This window comes from Phacochoerus africanus, chromosome 15 (genome assembly GCF_016906955.1).
Source record: "Phacochoerus africanus isolate WHEZ1 chromosome 15, ROS_Pafr_v1, whole genome shotgun sequence".
Lineage (NCBI taxonomy): Eukaryota > Metazoa > Chordata > Mammalia > Artiodactyla > Suidae > Phacochoerus > Phacochoerus africanus.
Window position 1 is genome coordinate 98330804 of NC_062558.1, and position 19949 is coordinate 98350752.

A 19949-nucleotide genomic window follows, 5' to 3' on the forward strand; every position below is an offset into this window, starting at 1 on the left:
TACCTCAAAAGTAATCACTAATCTGCTTTTAATCCCTGTGGTCTCTTTCCATCTCCCATCCTCAGTGACCTGAGAGTGATGGTCCTGCTGGTCTTCTCTGGCTATAAGTCAGGATGCAGAAACTTGTGCTGTTACACAGACCATTCTATTCTTTCCCTTGATCTTTCACATGCACCCGCATGTTCATTGCAGCTCTGTTCACAATGGCCAAGACATGGAAACAACCCAAATGTCCATTAACAGACTACTGCATTAGGAAGATGTGGTATATATACACAATGGGATACTACTTGGCCATAAAAAAGAATGAAATAATGCCATTTGCAGCAACATGGATGGAACTAGACACTCTCATCCTGAGTGAAATAAATCAGAAAGAGAAAGACAAATACCATATGATATCTCTCATATCTGGTATCTAATCTATAGCACAAATTGAACCTTTCTAGAGAAAAGAAAATCATGGACTTGGACAACAGGCTTGTGGTTGCCAAGGGGGAGGGGGAGGAAGTGGGAGAGATTGGGAGCTTGAGGTTAACGGATGCAAACTATTGCTCTTGGAATGGATTAACAATGAGATCCTGCTGTGTAGCCCTGAGAGCTATGTCTAGGTACTTACAACGCAGTATGACAATGGGAGAAAAAATTATGTATACATGTATGTGTAACTGGGTCCCCATGTTGTACAGTGGGGAAAAAAAAGTGTTTTTGGGTAAATAACAATAAAAATAAATTAAAAAAAAGAAATCTGGAAAAAAAAATCTTTCACTCTTTTAATTATCCTCCTCTATGCTATCCATGCTACATGCTACTTCCTCTCCTTTCCCTTTTTTTTTTTTTTTTTTTGCTTTTTAGGGCTGCACCTGAGGCATATGGAAGTTCCCAGGCTAGGGGTCAACCTGGAGCTACAGCTACCAGCATACACCACAGCCACAGCAACGCAGGATCTGAGCTGCATCTGTGACCTACACCACAGCTCATGGCAACACTGGATCCTTATCCCACTGAACAGGGTCAGGGATCAAACCCGCATCCTCATGGATACTAGTCAGGTTCATTTCCACTGAGCCCCAATGGGAACTCTTCTCCTGTCTCTTAAAGGTTACCCAAATTTTGTCCTTTGCCCCCTTTTTATAATCAAATGACTGAATTATCTTTCTTAAATATTTATGGTTCACTGCATGTTATTCTTGTTTTTTACTTGCATCATCTCACTGAAACCTCACAAAAACTCTAGGAGGTAAGTACAATTATCTCTACTTTATAAATGCTTTACAGCAGGTTTTCTCAAACTCAGCACTACTGACATTTTGGGTAGGATAATTCTTTACTATAGCACCTATCTTGTACGTTGTAGAATATCTAGCAAATTCCCTCACCTCTATCCACTAGATGCCCTTAGAAAACCCAATTGTAACAATAAAAAATGTCTCCAGAATGGTCAACGTGTGCAGGTAGAGCACATGAAACAAGAGATGAAGTTTATGAGATTATGTAACTTGCCTGAGACCACAGAGCTAGAACGTGGTAAATCTAGGATTTGATCCCAGGTAGACTGGTTTTCACTGGACACTAGTTCTTATATTAATTCTACTTTTCTTTAAGCTCTCTTAGAAAGTAAAATTTACTCTTAAGGCTGCAGTTAGGATCCCCAGGCCAATGACTTTAAAATCTATATATCTCTATCCAGAACCATACTTCGTCATGTCATAGTGCCAAATGCATATCTCACCAGCACCTCCAATATAGTCATGACTGCATTAAACTATCTTCCATCAAGACTTGGGGCTAAAGAGTTTCTGTTGTGGTGCAGTGGAAAAGAATCTGACTAGTATCCACGAAGATGTGGGTTTGATCCCTGGCCTCACTCAGTGGGTTAAGGATCCGACATTGCCATGAGCTGTGGCGTATATTGCAGATGTGGCTCAGATCCTGCATTGCTGTGGCTGTGGCTGTGGCTGGGCTGTGGCTGGCAGCTACAGCTCTGATTCTACCCCTAGCCTGGGAACTTCCATATGCTGTGGGTGCAGCCCCAAAAAGCAGAAAAAAGGAAAAAAAAAAAAAGGACTTGTGGCTAAGTTGTCTGTCTCAATGATATTATCTATCATTTAACCAGTGATAGATTAATCACTTGGTGTTGTGTATGACTCTTCACTTTTGAAGAAAGTGAAATCTTGGTGTTGTGTATGACTCTTCACTTTTACCCAATTCATCTTGGTGTTGTGTATGACTCTTCACTTTTACCCAATTCATCAATCTCTCCTGAATTGGTTCCTTCTTGTCAATTCCACTTCCATTGCCTTATTCAAGTTATTGACACATTTTCTTACCTCAAAAGCATCATGCTTGGTTTCTCTGCCTCAATCTCTCCCACTCTACTCTTTTGAAAAGACTCCCCCAACAGAATCCAGCTTGCTAGTTAACACCTAATTTGTTGGTATATAAGCAACAGTTTAAATAGAATATACTAAACAGATCATGATCTTGGAATCAGACATCTCTGGAATTTTAATCCCACTATGTGACTCTGAAAAAGTCATTGAGTCTGTTTGATTCTCAGTTTCCTTTCCTGGATTTTCTAATGTCATCTTTTCCCACAGGACTATTGTGAGGATTAACTGAGATAAAGAGTATTAAAACAAAGGGTGAGGAAGGGATAAACTAGGAATTTGGGATTAACATATACACATATAAAAAAGATAACCAACAAGGAGCTACTCTAGCTTATAATAACCTATAAGGGAAAAGATCTGAAAAATAATATATATATATATTTATATTTATATTTACAATATTGTGTTAGTTCCAGGTATACAGCAAAGTGATTCAGCTATAAATAGATAGATAGATACAGCTATAGATATAGATATAACTTTGCCATATACCCAAAACTGACACATCATAAATCCACCATAATTCAATTTTATTTTATTATTTTTTTTTGTCTTTTTAGGGCTGCACCTGTGGCATATGGAGGTTCCCAGGCTAGGGGTCTAATCAGAGCTGTAGCCACCGGCCTATGCCACAGCCACAGCAATGCCAGATCCAAGCTATGTGTGTGACCTACACCACAGCTCACATCAATGGTGATCCTTAAACCACTGAGTGGGCCCTGGGATTGAACCCACAACCTCATGGTTCCTGGTTGGATTCATTTCCGCTGCACCATGACAGGAACTCCTATAATCCAATTTTAAAAGAGTATGTTTATAAATATAGAATTAGAGAGGAAAAGGCAATTTAATGCTTTACATTTTAACAAATGACATAGACATAATGACTTTGAATACTAAAGGTGTATTTCTTAAAGTTTTGTCAAATTATCTGCTTTATCATTAACATTGTACAGGAAATGGGATGGCTCAGTTGTATGACTCTTGCCTTCTTCTGTATTAATAGAATAAAATTTTCCTACTGGCAGTTACTTCATGTAAATACAAGAAATAAAGCTCTCAAAATTATGCAAAAAAATTAAGGCATCATGTTGATAAAATTCATACAATGACAACTCTTCCCTTCTTCTCCACCACTGTCTGTATCATCTATAAATTGGGGACTTTTCACATCAGCATTTTTGATCCATATTTTAATTAGCCACTTGGATAATTTCTATTTTTCCCTGTCTATCCTTCCTTTTCAGGTGCCTTGTTAGCCTTTACCATTTACTTCTGACATTTCAGGAAAAGAGTATTTGAGCTTTACTATACTCTCACTATTTTCAAGGCCTTTAAAATGTGCTTATCTTTCTCCAGGACAAAGAAGCAATTGTGAAACAATGAACTATCTTCCAAGTTTTAATTGTCAGTAACTAAGCTCCATGTATCAATTAAAAGAGAAGAATAAATGTCAAACTAACCCTTCTAGGATGATGACATATTTCATGCCCTGGGCTGATTTACCCCATCATGTCTTTTAAGATTGTTTCAACCAAAAAAATCAAGCCTATCAGATTGTAGAGCTGCAGTTGTCCTCATATGTTGCCAATGGGGAGTCAACTGTACAACAGTTCTAGGTAACCATTTAAAAATAGGTATTTTTTTGAAAGCAAAAAAATTTAATGCAGGAAAAGTCTCTTCAATATGTGGTGCTGGGAAAACTGGGTAGCTTCATGGAAAAAAAAAAGAAATTAGAACATTTTCTCACACTATATACAAAAATAATTTCAAATGGATTAAAGACCTAAATGTTTAAGACTGGAAGCCATAAAACTCCTACGAGAAAACAGGCAGTATACTCCAAACATGTCTTAGCAATATTTTTTTTATTTGTCTCCTCAGGCAAGGGAAACAAAACAAAAAGAAACAAGAGAGACCTAATTGAGCTTAAAAGCTTTTGAACAGTGAAAGAAACCATTGACACAGTGGAAAGACAACCTACTGAATAGGAGAAAATATTTGCAAATAATATATCTTATAAGAGATTAACATCTAAAATAAAGAGCTCATATAACTTAATATTAAAAAAAATTTAAAAATGGGTAGAAGACTTGACTACAACATCTTTCCAAAGAAGACATACAGATGGCCAATAAGCCCACGAAAAAATACTCATCATAAATCTATAGGAAACCATAAATCAAAACCCACAATGAAATATCACCTCATACCTGTCAGGATGGCAATCATCAAAAAGACAATAATAAGTCTTAAAGGATGTGGAGAAAGGGAACACTTGTGTACTGTTCCTGGGATTATAAAGCCACTATTGATAACATTATTGAGGTTCCTCCAGAGAGAGTGAGTTCCCATTGTGGGTCAGTGCTAATGAACCCAACTAATATCCATGAGGATGTGGGTTTGATCCATGGCCTTGCTCCGTATTCTTTGTATGTTTGTTATGGGAATAATTGTATGTGTAGGTATGTTTGTATGTGTATACCTGTCATCTATCCATCCACTTCAAATAGCTTTGTGATTGGCACATACGTTCAATCAATGACAGGGCAAATTTGTCTATCTGTATATCTGTCTGCCTATACCTGCTAGGGCAGTGGGAGGAAGGAGGCAGAGGCTGGAGCATTGAGATCACAAGCAGGGTTTATTGACCAACACAGTGGCCAGGAGCCCTGAGAAAGAGGAACTCAGAGTCCCCAGCCATTGGGAGAATCAAGTATTATAGGCAGGGGGTCACGTGCTGAGTTCTATAGGTCCAGGATGACAGTTGAGATCATGGTATAAAATTTAACTTTCTTCTTGGGGCTGTCTTTGTTCTTGGGAAGTCACCCGCTTCATGGGCTTGGTTGTTCCACCTGTGGAGGTCTATTAAAGTAGAGATTACAAGCCTGGGTCTGGTTGGGTTGATGAGACACACAGACTTAATTCTTTTTTAGGCCTTTATTTAGTTTCCACCTAAGAATACTTACCTCTCTGTATGTGTGTTTATGTGTATGTATATATGTATTATTTATGCTACCCCTTGTATATGAACAAAGTAGGAAGAAAAATTAGGCAGTATGATGTCACTATTTAAGGTAATATTCTAAAATAATAACAGCAGCTACCTTTGAGTGGCAGGATTATATTTATATTTTTCTGTGCTTTCCAGTTCTCAATGAGCAGTTATTATTTGTAATCACCTGAGGTTGACTATATAAAAATGTAAAAACAAAGAAGAGAGAAAAAAAACAAGCTTGTAAGAATAATGCAATAAAGAAAAGTTCCCTCTTAGCCCAAATGGGTTTCTCATCTGGATTAAAATACACGCTCTCTTGTTCACCTAGGAGGATGGCATCATCTTTATTAACTACCAAATCATGATTTGCCTTTCCTAGTGTGATTTCTGTTTGAATATTAGTTCAATTACATGATTGTAGCAGGGTGGTACACAATGTGACAATTACTCTTCATTCAAAAGAGTCAATTCTGAAAGGTCCTCCTTTGTAAGTAAAGCTTAGTCTGGGAATAAGATTTCACTGTTATTGTAGCTGATGATAATCCAATTCATGTGTCAATGCTATGAATTTCAAAATAAGTACCAACTGCTAGACACATTGAAAAGAAAATGAAAGTTTTAGATCTTTATGACCTGCTGGGTCTATAATAACTCTCTCACCAGGAAGTGTACCTGCTAAAGTAAGCAAAACCACTTAACTCAACTAAAAAAGTAATGTGAGTATCTAAAGCAGAAGTCAACTTTCAGATGTAATGATTTCACTGCTGATTTTTTAACTAATTGTTAAAAATCAGCTTCTGTCAGAAACTGACCCTGGCCTCTCTCCACCCTGCTTTATCTTTATAACACAAAAAGTACTGCAATCCCCTTCTTGCCAAAAGAGCCAAAAACACCGTACAGAAAATATTTAAAGAGAATTTCAAATATGAAATTTCAAATATTACCTTCTTAATTGAAAAAATTAAGGTTGACTTTTCAGATTCAAAAATTAAAAATTTTCACCGATTTTTCTTATTCATTCACTCAACTGGCTTATAAGTTCCAAAGACATTGTTGAATCCCTAAATAACAGCCAGCAGCTTCCCCAGTACACTTCCCTTAGGTGGTTCCATTCCTTGCTGTGAACAGCTTTCCCTGGAACTCTTGTGGCACAAGTTCTACTGGCATGGCATCAGAGCACTTTACTGCCATCTAACAAGCCATAGTTGTGTCCTTCCCAGCAAGGGTGATTCCCCTCAGGAGACACTTGGCAATATCTGGAGACAGTTTTTATTGTCACATTGGAGTTGTGGAGGAGTTTACTAGTATCTGGTGGGTAGAGATCAGGATGGTGCTAAGCACAGGCTATATGGCAGGTGGAGTCCCTATAACCCTATCATGAGGACAAAGAATGACAACTATATAAAGACAAGAACACAGGTGACCTAAATGGAACACATTCCACTGCGTGCTTGGGCCTGGGACTGACCTGGTTAGAACTGTGAGGTTAGGATGGTGCTGGAAAGATTCTGCTGTCACCAAATCCTTCTCATAGGGACTGTCCCCTCTCCCTCCATGACACTTGAAACTCTAAAATCTTCTGGATTTCATGATTTTTCATACTTCAGGGATATGTCATCAAAATCCAAGTAATTCTTGCAAAGAATCATCTTAATCTCTAATTAGTTACTACCCAAATTAATGCAAAGCCTGAAGCAAAGTCCTAGAGAATGCAAGAGTGGAATATTAAGTGCAGGGAAGAAGGTAGTGTGGGAGGGGGCAGCAGGGAGAAGTTGGGGGTGTAACAGGAGAGAGTAGTGCTTGTAGGAGAGTAGAGAAGAGGATAAGGGAACTGACGGTGAGGGGTGTCAGGGAGAGGAAAGCAAGTTGACAGATGGCATCAGGACGACCATCTGGAAGACATTTAAAATCAGTATTCTTTATGTAGTTGCTTGATTTAAAAGATAGGCTGAGCAGAGCATGGAGGAAGATCAGAACAGGACCACTGGGGGGCAGCACTCAATTCTTTAATATGGGTGAAGTCCAGGGTCAGTAAGCTATGGCTCACAAGCCAAATGTAGTCCCTTGACTGTTTCTTGGATGGTCGTTGGCTAAGAATAATTTTTACATTTTTAAGTGGCAGGAACAAAAATGTTTTCAAAAGATGACTACTACTTCCTGACCTCTAAAAATATGAAATTCAAATTTCATCATCCTTGGGAGTTCCCATTGTAGCTCAGCAGAAACGAACCTGACTAGTATCTAAGAGAATGTGGGTTTGATCCATGGCCATGCTCAGTGGGTTAAGGATCTGGCATTGCTGTGAGATGCAGTGGCTTGGATCCCAAGTTGCTGTGGCTGTGGTGTAGGCCAGCAGCTGTAGCTCAGATTAGACCTCTAACCTGGGAATTTCTATAGGCCGTGGGTATGGCCCTAAAAAAGCAAAAAAAAAAAAAACCCCAAAAACCAAAAAAACCCAAAAAAAAACCACAAGCAAACCAAATTTCTTCATCCTTAAACAAAGCTTTAATGGAACAAAGACATGTTCCTTTATTTACCTATTGTCTTTGGTTGCTTTTGCATTACAATGGTAGAGTTTAGTAAGTGCAGCAAAGACCACTTGGCCCACAAAACATAAATTATTGACTATCTGGACTTTTACAGAAAAAAAGTTTTCCTACCCCGGTTTAACTTGTGCAGCTATAGCTTCATATTTACATACCCAACTCAGAAAATAAAACTTCTACACTTAACCCACCATTTTTGTTAGGAAGTTTAGCAATCATCTATTCCTTCTGTTTATGTGCCTTGGCGAGCCTCGCCCACCAAGTTGCTTATCAGAAACATCTACAGCACCCTCCCTGAGAGAAGTTCGATAAATACCATTTTTTTTCTGTATGTTTCCATCTCCTCTGGTATTGTAAGTCTTCATATAGATGGATCTCCAGGCTCTTGCCTGGTTGGTCCATTCCTTGTCCTACCAAGCCTAGAGCATGGATTCAGTAGATTCAGTATTTTCATTTAATTTGCCTTCACCTTGGAGCTGAACATCTGAATGGCTACAGCAAAGCAGATTGGAGGAGGAACCAACCCACCATAAGCAAGAAAGCGAAGAGGAGATCAGGGTAGAGTCCAGGATCAGAAGCACTACCCTTGGAGATTGATGCAGATGTGGCTAATGAGGCTACATGTGGAGGATAGGGTGAATAGACAGGTAGGAGGTTTTGCTACCAGGACTGGTAAAGAAACAAACAAAAATTTAATATAATTGAAGTCATCCTACATACTCAGTTTTCAAATCTACATTGAATATGTGTCTTGTTTATCTCAGTAGCCCAAGTAACTGACACAGGAAGCAGGCATTCATTATTATCTTTTTTAATGAATAAATGTCAAAATTTCCTAGTCAGGCTCTAATTTCAGCTTTAATACCCAGGCTCCACTTTGGGTTTTGAGACACAGTCTTCAGTTTACCAATTCCAGTAACTTTTTTTTTTCTAAGTCTAGTCTTTCTTGGTAATCTGATAACCTGTTTGCTACTCTATTTGGTATAGATCTTGGGCTAGTCTTGTACTTTAATGAGTTGCTTCCTAATCATTAGACTAGTGGTTATGCCACAGTCTTGCTACTCTTTTAAATATATGGTATTAATACGTCTCTTCTACACAAGCATGTTAAACACTTGAACCAGAATCACCCAGGCTTTTCTGATTTATAGAGATACCTTAATTTCTAAGACTCATTTGTAATGCCCAATAATCTGATGTTTGACACACCTTCCCAATCTCATCATTTCATGCTCCTGAAAACTGCATTTCTTTAGGCTATCCCCTGGACTTTTTCTCAAGAACACAACTGGCTCCAAAATGTGATTGGTATCACAGAGTGTCACGGATGGCAGGGTTAGTTGTACATGGTTTGTAAGTCATTTTAGTGACTCAGATGGGAGTGGGGGTCTCATGAAGGACCTTAGGAATCACTTGGAGTAATCTGGAGGTAGAGAGGGAAGAATCCTGGGTAGACTAGAGGTCTTACCTCTTTGGTAATCAAAAAAGTTCATCTGTTTCCTTTCTAAATTATTTTATCTAAACAATGTGTTTGATAAAACACAAATTTGAAAACTCCTGGTGTTAAAATATCATTTCAGTTTGACATTACCAAGGGTGATAGTCAAAAATAATTAGAGGCCAGTATTGACTAATCAGAATGGACAATGGTCGTGGTGTATGCCAGATATGCCCTTTTAATTCCTGGATCAAGGAGAGAGCTGAGATTCCTGGAGGAGGAATGAGATGACCAGGCAGCAGAGGATGGGAGAAATACACAGGAAATACCACATATCTCTGCTATTTACCAACCAATGTGAAAATGTTTCAGTTTTCATAACCAGTATGGCTACATCTTGGAAGTTACACAATAAATCAGGGGTAGGGTTGAGACTCTAATTTATATCTTCATTTCCTGGGAAAAATATGTAACTATTTGAATATTTACTATTAGTTACATTATTATTTTTAACAATGATTTCAACATGTCAAAACATGAATTATCTTACTTGAACTCCTTGTGTCATTAATAACTTACCATGCCAATGAAGAACTAAACACTGCATAACCAAGGAACAAGTAACTTATGTACTTACTTTTGTATTATTTCTTTTCATGGACTCCTAGACAGGCTATGTTAAAGATACTTTGTTGTATTTTATATATTAAAGAACTTTATTAATAAAATAGATTGTTCCGTTTGATTAATATTCTTTTAGGTCAATTTTCATGATTTTTAGAATCACTCCAGATAATGATTAAGATAATGTTAGGCTGCAGCTTTTTTTACTGAGTGCGCTTTTTTTTTTTTTTTTTTTTTTTTTTAGGGCCACACTGGTGGCATATGGAGGTTCCCAGGCTAGGGGTCGAATTGGAGCTACAGCTGCCAGCCAGCCTATGCCATAGCCAGAGCAAGGCCAGATCTGAGCCAAGTCTGTAATCTACTCCACAACTCAGGGCAACAAGGGATGCTTAACCCATTGAGGAGGCCAGGGATCGAACCTGCATCCTCATGGATACTAGTCGGATTCATTTCTACTGAGCCATGACAAGAACTCTGGAGCAGCTTTTTGAGAAAACCATGTATCTGTTTATCATTTTCTAGTTTGTCAATGAGCATTTTTTTAAAAAACACTTCTGACATGCATGATTAGTTACAATAATGTTCCTGTGCTCTCCCTCTGGAATAATCACTGCCTTATGTAACATGGTACCTCAGTTGTAAATTTGTGAAAGAAGCTCCTGTTGTTGACAGTTCTAATGTCTGCCATCTGTTTGCATGGGATGAAGCCCCAGTGCTCCCTTAATTGGCCATAAATTAGGTACTAGCAGCAGGCTTACGACAAGATCCTTCGGTTACAGTTTGATTTTCTATTTAAGCTGTGAATTCAGCGTTTGGTGCGAAGCCCAACCTCGCTCCTATACCTCCTGAGTCCGCAACTCAGGCTGTCTTCTCTATGTTAATGCTTAAAGCTAGACTTCCCTCATGGTATCCTCTCTGTACATATTCCCAAAGATAAACTTGTGCTGATTGGAGAGGAAAATTGTTAAATCCAAGGGATTCCTATGCCTTCGGTAAGACAAGGGCATATTTATACATCCCGTACTTATTACACATCCTGTGCTGTGCTTGGTCCTCCACATATACTAAATTGTTTAATCTCAAAATCAATTTTATAATTTACACAATATCATCCCATTTTGCAAATAAGGAAAGTGAGGCTTAGAAATTAAATAACTTGTCCATATTGTCATAGCATGGCACAGTCAAGATTCAAATATTGAGCTTTATTTTGACAAAGCCCATGTGCTCCCCACTGCACACTCTACATGACTAGGTTTGAAAAAAGAGAAAATGGGTGAGGGCCAAAGTATATATGCAATGCTCCTGGATGCTCCTTCATCTCTCAGATCTCAGTTAACTGAAGAACTTGCCCTAAACAACTCACAATGTCCCATCAGTTTGTTACTTTGAATTGATTAACCTGGGACTTCATCATTTACCATGAAACCTTAAACTTCTATGAGTTTCAGTTTCTTCTTCTGTTAAACATCTTGTTTACCTTCTAGGTTGGAGCGCATATATGTGGAAAGTCCTAAGTTACAAAGGACTGTAGGGATATATGTTGATACAACTACCCATCCACCCTGATTAGCTGGCAAATCCTCAGCCCCACTGTCACTCCTTCCCTCACCAGATTCCCCAGCTTTATGGTTTAGAGGCAAGATGAGGGCCATTCAAATTTCTATGACTTTCCTTACATCTCTACAAATTTTCTACCTCTCCTCTTTTTCACTACTTTCAAAGGAGAAAAATATTCTCCAAATAACCTTTTCTTGTTTGCCCACAATTTCCTCCCTTTGGACACATTGCCATAAACCACTCCCTTTAGTATTTCACTTGCTCCATCTTCCTCAATGTTTGTATAGACCCATCACAAGGAAACTCTCCAAGACCTCACTAGTACATCATGTTCCCTCCCCTCCCTCTTTATTGTTTCTTTCTTTAGACCAATTTCTTCTCTTTTCTTTTTTGGCCATACCCACAGCATACGGAAATTCTCTGGCTAGGCATGGAATTTGAGCCACAGCTGCAACCTGTGCAACTATGGCCACGCTGGATCCTTAACCTGCTGCGCCACAGCATGAACTCCTAGACCAATTTCTTGAAAGAAAAAACTCTGTAGTCTCAATTCTCTCTCTTCCTCAGCACCTACTCACTCTCTGTAATCTGGATTCCATTCTCACCATTCTATTTTATTTTTTTTTCTCCCGAGTTACTAAACCTATTGTCCTTTCCTCTTTCTCTCTATATATGCCTCTCAGCTTCTCACTTGCATTTAACACTGATTATCCTCTTCCTTTTGAAATTTTATCTTGGTTTCTGAAGTTTCCTGCATTGCTTTTTTTGTTAAAATTGCAGTTTTGTTCACTGATTTTCTTCCTCTACCTCACTTTTAAATGTAAGAATCTCCCCAAATTCTAAACTTAGTCCTTTTATATTCTCTATTCTTATGGCTTCAGCTGTTAACTATACAGAAGCAACTTTTAAGTTAATTTTAAGCTGACTCTGAGTTCTTGTCCCATATTTTCTACCTCCTGCAGGGTATCCATTCTTGAGAATCTAACTTGTATGTCAAATTCATTATATTTTTAGTGAAAAACCATTATGCCTCTCAAACCAATTCCTTTTCTATATTCCTTCTAAAACTTCTTAATCTTGGCTCTACCACTAATTTCTTCTCCTTTGCCCTTCATGTTCAGTCAAGTGTTGAGCCCTCTGGGTTTACCTCTTCATTCTTATGCATTCCTCCTATTAACTGTCTCATGATCACTTGGATTTATGGACTGCTAACGAGATAGGCTATCTCCATCCTCTTCCTATAATCATCTTATACAGCCTTCTACACTGTTACAGTAACATTATTTTGCTGCATAAAATTGTCAGTGTTCCCTTATCCCAATATCCAGTGCTCTTGGGGAACCAGCCCCAACATGTTTGTGAACTTGTTTGTCACAACACTTCCTCTACTACCTCTACCCAGTCTCACTTCAACCAGTTGAAATGGCTCAGGCTTCTATTCTGAATATTACTTATGCTGTTCACCCTATTTATCTTGCTTCTCTCATATTACAGATCCACTTAATAATACCATTTATTTCATGAAGACTTCCCTGATTCTTGCCAGAAGTAGTCAACTCCTTTCTCTGGATTCCCACAAATGTGTACTCTGGACCCTTCTTACATTCTGCCTTACACGATGGTTATTTGTGTGTATGACTCAATTCCTAAATTAGAAGCTAATCCGTCAAAGCAGGATCTGTGCTGCTCCTTTAATTCTTTTCACAGCATTCAACAATGCCTTGTACATGGTAGAGCCTCAGAAAATCATTAGTCAAATGGAAGAATAGCGTGTAACTTTTGTTTCTGGAAACCAGATGATGACTAGCTGTTTCCAAAATATTCATGGATATAGCTGTCATTCTGCAATGGTGCCACTGCTCTGGTTCTAGAGATGCAGCTCAGGGGGGGAATGCAAGAGTCATATATGTGAATCAAATGGGATTCCTCTCTGTCCAGAGCCTCCTGAGCTCAACATTCAATTCCCTTATTCTGACCTGATCATATCTGCCCCCTCATTCATTCCACACTGACACAGCCTATCCCAGCTCTAACGACTCCACTAAAATGGGTGCTTTACAGTTTCCTGGGTCAGGCATGTGGCTTTTATGATAAACGTATCCACATACAGAGCAACAAGAAAATGACTGGAGGACAGCTTCCAGATAGTGCCATGCATTTTACTTAGGCTCTTGGAGAGGCAGTAATCTGCTATTTGCAGTTTACCCTATAAAGTGCTCAGGCAATGTGACTAGCAACCAGAATAAAGAAAAGGAAAAGGGACAGGCATCACTAAAAATGCTTTTAATGGCCCTAAATATACCCATGTCTAGAACTGACGCTTTCTCCAAAAGTGTCTTCCTAAATTTTAGGAATTTGGGGATGGAATAGTAGAGGAGAAAACTAAAACAGGCTCAAGGAATAATCCATTTCCTAATAATGACAACAACAATAATAACTTCACATTATATATATATAGTAATTTATAGTTATAAACTATGCTATAAAATATTTTTATAAATAATAAACTGTGATTGAAAAATATTAATAATTATTATTTTCTAAAATACACAAATAACTTTGGTTGAGTGTCTCCCTGGGTAAAGAGCACTTGCACATATACCTTCCTCATGTGTTCTCATCAATTCTCACAATATCTCTATGATGTTGCGTTACCCTCAGTTTACAAATGAGCCACCTAAGGTGAGGCTCATATTGATTTAAGTACTTTGTTAAAGATCACAAACCTAGAATGGCAAAGTCAGTCATTTCCAAGAATAATAAGGAATGAGAATCAAATGTAGAACTCACTTAAAATACAAAAGATATAAAACAAGTATTAGTAGCTCCATGAAAAAAAAAATGATGCCTCATTCCGGGAAATTAAGGGTGTCTGATATGAGTGTGCAATATGCATCATAAAGCGAGGTACTTACTCTCTGTCGATCACGAGGCAGGTCACAGCTTCCGCAGCAATTACATTTGCTGTTCTCACATCTTCCCTATATAAAAAAAAGAGAGACGGTGAAGTAAAATATCATTTACTATCAAAGAACAGTTTTCAGTATGATTAATTCAGGACACATATTAAATTATGTATACTCCTCTGATTCATCCACTTCCATGTTTAAACTTGGTTCCTGTGTCAAATTTCTTTGTCCTGAGGAACCACATTACTCTCATCATTAATCACATAAATCCTACAGTTATAACCAGTAGTTATAACTTTCAAACTTAAAACTTTATGTACACAAATGAAACAAAAATTATATCATTCTCTATGATTTGGGGGTAATTAATGAATTTATTGGATAATGATAAAGACAGTAATGAAATGAATAGGTAAACTTTTGAAAAGACCTGAAGATATAGTTCTAGAAACTGAGTATCTAATCAATTTTTACAAGAATTCATCACTATAACCTTGAGAAATGATAGACCTGTTTTAATTATTTCCTTATTTGGAAACTTGTACATATGTGGCTAATTTCTGGCAATTTATAATAAAGTTATTCAACTATACCAGAGCTTATAGTTCTTCAAGAATATTCAACAAATCTTAGTTATCAATTGACAAATCTCTGATTGGCATATGCACATATATGTGGTCTCTTTATAAGTATTTAATCAGTCGCTGTAGGAATATCTATCAACATCTTAAACCTTTAAAAATCTGCCCTCGTACCTCTTGTCTTATCCACTGGTAAAAGACAGATTTGGTAAATTATCATTCACATTTCATTTTGAGCTACTAAAATTGTAATAGCACCACTATCATGGAAACATTACATTATACTTGAAAATGCACTCTGTTTCCTAGAAAGGTAACAATTTTAAGTTAATATAATTAATGATAAGTGTAAGTTTGAAATACATTACAGAAATATGTGCATAGGAGATAATATAATGTTAATAATGCCTTCTGAAAATCATAATCACAACATCTTATACCTCTAATATCAGGCTTTTAAAGTCTTGAAAATAAAGATGTTCCCACTGGATTTCTAATTTTTTCAAAATACACTAAGTTCTTACATATACCATTGAACTCAATTTTCCCATTGATCTTTTTGTCTTTCTCTGTTGCTATATCATGATATTAAGATGACAGTGGCTTTTAGTACCTATTAGCATTTAGTATTTGGAACAGCAGTTTCTCCTTATCAAGATTCTTTTTTTAGAAATATCTTTATAATATTCTTAAGCATTCATACTTCATAAAGACTTTAAAATAATTTTTCCTTCTGAAGAAACCCACATTGGGATCCTAATAGAGTTGCATTACACATACTCTGATTTCAGTAGGAGGACTTTCTGATTATACTAATTTTCCTTACAAGAGCATGGCACGACTCTCCACTTGTTCAGATCTAGTTTTATGTCTTAATCTGTCTTAATCTTTTTCACTTGGGTTCTGGTATTTTTTTTTTCAAGTATTCTTAGGTGTTTTATATCATCAGTTTCTCTTCTGGCATTTCCTTTCCATTTCTGCTTCTTGTTGGTTATTGCTACTAAAGAAAATAACCTATTGATTGTCATATATTTTTAACCTACTTACAAAGTTCTCTTCTGATTCTAAAATTTCTGTTACAGTCCCTTTGAATCACAGTGTGACCCTCCTAGTGCCTCCCTCACATCCTCCATGTTTTAGTCAAACTGGCCTCTTCTAAATGACTGAACACCCCATCTCCTTCCTGTCATGGGTTCTTCTTATTATGCCTTCCCTAAATCTAGGAACTTCCTCTCCAACTCCTTTACTAGTTCACACCCGTTTGCCCTTTAAGTCTCAATCTAAGTGCCCCTTCCTCAGGGATGCTATGCTGAATTAACTAGACTGTGTCCCCCGGTTTATCTGCTCTCACAGCCCTGTGTACCTCTCCATCCTAGTACCTACCACAATTTGTAATTTATACATGTATTTGTATGATCAGTTAATAGCTCTATCCTCTTCCACAAAACCTTATCTGGGCAGGGTGCATGGTTAGTTTTGCTCCCCATTTTATTCTGAATGGCTGGCACATGGGAGGTATTTGGTAAGTATGTGATGCAGGAAACTTGAGCCTTTGGGAGGAAGAAATTTCAGGCTTTGGAGTCACACAATCTTGGTTTGACAAGGTATAAACCTTGTGAAAGCCTAAATTTCCTCATCCATAAAGATGGGAATGATAATAGTGCCCAATCGATGTTCTTAAATTCAATAAAGATACGTTTATTACAATGCCCCAGCACACAGAGCTTCTGCCATTCTTTCCTTCTAAGTTTTCTCATCACCAGTGCTATCATGTCTGTCCTTGTGGAGGTCCTGTCTAGTGTTTTATGAAAATCTACTACCAAGGAACAAAGTGAGGATTTTCTTCATGCTCCATAGAAATAAATAATACATTTTCAAGTGCATTATCATTTCCAAGTAGTGGACACAATGGGCAGAAGTCATCAGTAATGCCAATTAAGTGCCTCACAAATTGTATGAATGAGTTATTTCTTAGGACATCGCTCATGGCAGCATATGTTACTACAAATTCCTGTCAGTATATATTTTTTAAATCTATCACAGCTTTATAGAAAACTAACATTCCCTAAGACAAACTTCTGTCTTGACAAATTAAAATTGCCCAGAGTCTTTAAAATATAATATTCAAAAAAAATTTCTTCATTTTAAATATATGATCTGTGCATATAAATTTTTAAAAATGTTTATTCACAAATGGCCTAGTATTTAAAAATTTTATCGTATTATCTGGTATAAATAGGATATACTTTCAAAAAAGAAAATACATAGGTATTTTAAAATGTAGACAGTGAAAAATCAAATATCAGCAGAGTGACATAGTCAAATAGAAATTGAAAACACTTTATTTTAAAAAAGGAAAATGTATAAGCCATGGCCTATGAAGTAAAGTAATAGATGGCAAACAAACCAAAAAAGATGCACAACATGGGGAAAAAACAACAGGTTAAACAGTAGATCATAATATTTGTCATTTATTATTCATTTAATATACATTAGGAACTATATAAAACAACTTGCACAAATCTCAGTTAATGTATATAACAGAGGATGGGTATTTTATCTGAAATTTACACATGGGGAACAGATGTTTTATAACAAACCAAAGACAGACACAGCTAATGAGTTGCAATCCTGGAGTTGGAACAAAGATCTGTTTGGCTCCAAAGCCCATGTTCTTTTCACAACCGTTCACTGCCAATACCCTCTGCTATAAGATTTTAAATTGACAACTATTATAAATTCATTCTAATGCAGAATAATATCTGAGCAGTAATAACTCATAATGTTTTCCTGACCATCATTATAAAAATTATATTTAATTATTACTGAAAGCAGCATTAATATGTTTATGGGTGCCCAATTGCAAAACTAAACCAATAAACCATTTTGAGTCTCAGATTATTAGAATTCCTATCCATAGTTATGTCTTAGTCCTGCCAGTTTGCTTTATAACAACATTATATAACAATAGAAAATCATTCGATGCCAAGTTCATTCAATGCCAAACTCACATTGCCATTACATTGTCCTTGTGTCTCCACTATTAATGTGTTTAATGCCATTTACCTATCTATGCAGGTGTCTGGATACATCATCCCTGGGTATGCAGAGAGCCTGCTCTGTGAGAGAAAAATGCTATCTGACCTAGTATTGACATATATTAATCCCTGATTTTAGAAGAGATAGTAGAAGCTTCTAATGAGAGACTATTATTTATATAAGCTAACAACATTACGACTTACTGTGATTTCTTATTTCCTTTACAGGTTCAAGGGCCATGGTAATAGCAAGTATCATTTTAATTGAGATATGAAATTTTAAATACTCATACAAAACAGAGTTCCTAATAACTCCATGTTGTTATGAAACTTCTCTCTATCCATACATAGCTGTTATGATACTAGTTTCACACAGAACATCTGTCAAAGTAGCGAGGGCTTCATGTAATACCAGGTTAGACATGGGAAAAGAGAAGGGAGAGGAGATAGTGTTATTTTTTAAAAAATCTTTCGGTTTTGTTTTTGGAATATCAGAGCGTTTTATTATTTCCAATAGAAAAATATATGAGACTTAAAAAAAAGACTAAAAGAGAATTTTATAAATAGAATCATATGATAATGTCTAACGTACTTAAAACTTTCACCAAACCTACTTTATCTTTGAGCTCAGCACGATTCTTTAGAGCAAAGGTACATGTATTTACCTACATTCCAGGTCTAACATGCACATTGTCTTTAAAAATAAAAACCTCATAATCATCCACTTCTGCACCTGTGTATTAGTTTATGTCAGCATGACGATTAATAAACATGTACCAATGCAGAAGTAGCTACTGTTTGGCAGACTAACATATTTCACAAACTTGCTATTGATTAATGAACATTTACAGTCAAAGCTATGCAGTTTAGTAGTGTTCTTTTTTTAAGCATTTTTGGAGAAGTTAGATATTCCTTTCAGTAAAATCATAGAGCATAAAAAGAAAAATCTCAAAATATTTGCAAACACAGTTTTCTATGCACTGACTCTGATATTCTCCGAACTTCATCACTGGAATCTTCATCATCGCTGTATCCCAAAGTAGAGTCACTGTCAGTATCTGAATAATCCATAGCAAGGGTTTACATGGACTCTTCTTGTTTTGAAGCAATTCTCTAGTGTCTCATTCCTGCTAGAGAACTCTACAGTGCATTGATCTATCTCCGGGAACAGACAGAGTGTATGAGGCCAAAGTAGAACATAGTTCACACAAAGTAACTGTTCCAGTAGGGGCTCTCCCTTTCCAGCTCTAAAGCAACGTGACTGGTGTCATCAGAGTCCAAGAACTCCCTTAGTGCCAGCCTTGATGGAAACTGACACTACTCCAATTGCTTGTGAGTTGACAGCAACCCATGGGTCAGAGCCCTTCATTCTCAGTCAAGTGCAGAGGCAAGGTCCACAGTTTAGTTTCCGCCAAAATAAATCCTTTTCATCTCAAAACCAAAGGCAATCTTACTACAACACATAGGATATTCAGAACTGATAGGCTATGACAAGCACCAAAGAGCCACTTAAAATGAAATTAGACTCTCAGTTAATTATGAACTTGAATGGCAGAGTATGTGACAAACTCAACCATGCTCTTTGAAAGTTTGGTTCCAGAGCAGATAAAAAAACAAAAAAACAAAACTGAATCAAGCCATTCACTGACTATTTTTTATTTAGTAATGAAGTTATTCCAATATGATTTATAACTCCCACATTCTAACAGAACAGATATACTAAGAGTAAAATGAATTAATATATATAAGTAAACACATGTCTTCTAACCAAGACCAGCATAGAGTAAGAAAACAATAAATGCTAACTATCATCATCATTGCCATCATCACTTTAAGATCCTCTGACATCTAGAAAGCATGGT

At 36.9% G+C, this 19949-nt stretch overlaps 1 protein-coding gene across 2 annotated transcripts in view; it reads right to left on the bottom strand.

The window, feature by feature from the left end:
• PRKG1 (protein kinase cGMP-dependent 1) overlaps positions 1 to 19949 on the bottom strand; it is a 1143802-nt gene that overhangs the window by 128972 nt on the left and 994881 nt on the right. The window contains exons 1-2 of one of the 2 annotated variants that reach the window (XM_047759866.1): positions 19073 to 19327; positions 14475 to 14540 (exon numbers count right to left, since the gene is read on the bottom strand). In XM_047759866.1, coding sequence (XP_047615822.1) covers positions 14475 to 14540; positions 19073 to 19158 — 152 coding nt within the window. In that variant the 5' untranslated portion in view covers positions 19159 to 19327. Of the gene's footprint in view, positions 1 to 14474; positions 14541 to 19072; positions 19328 to 19949 lie in introns of those variants that run through there. The other variant, XM_047759865.1, reaches the window with a different exon arrangement.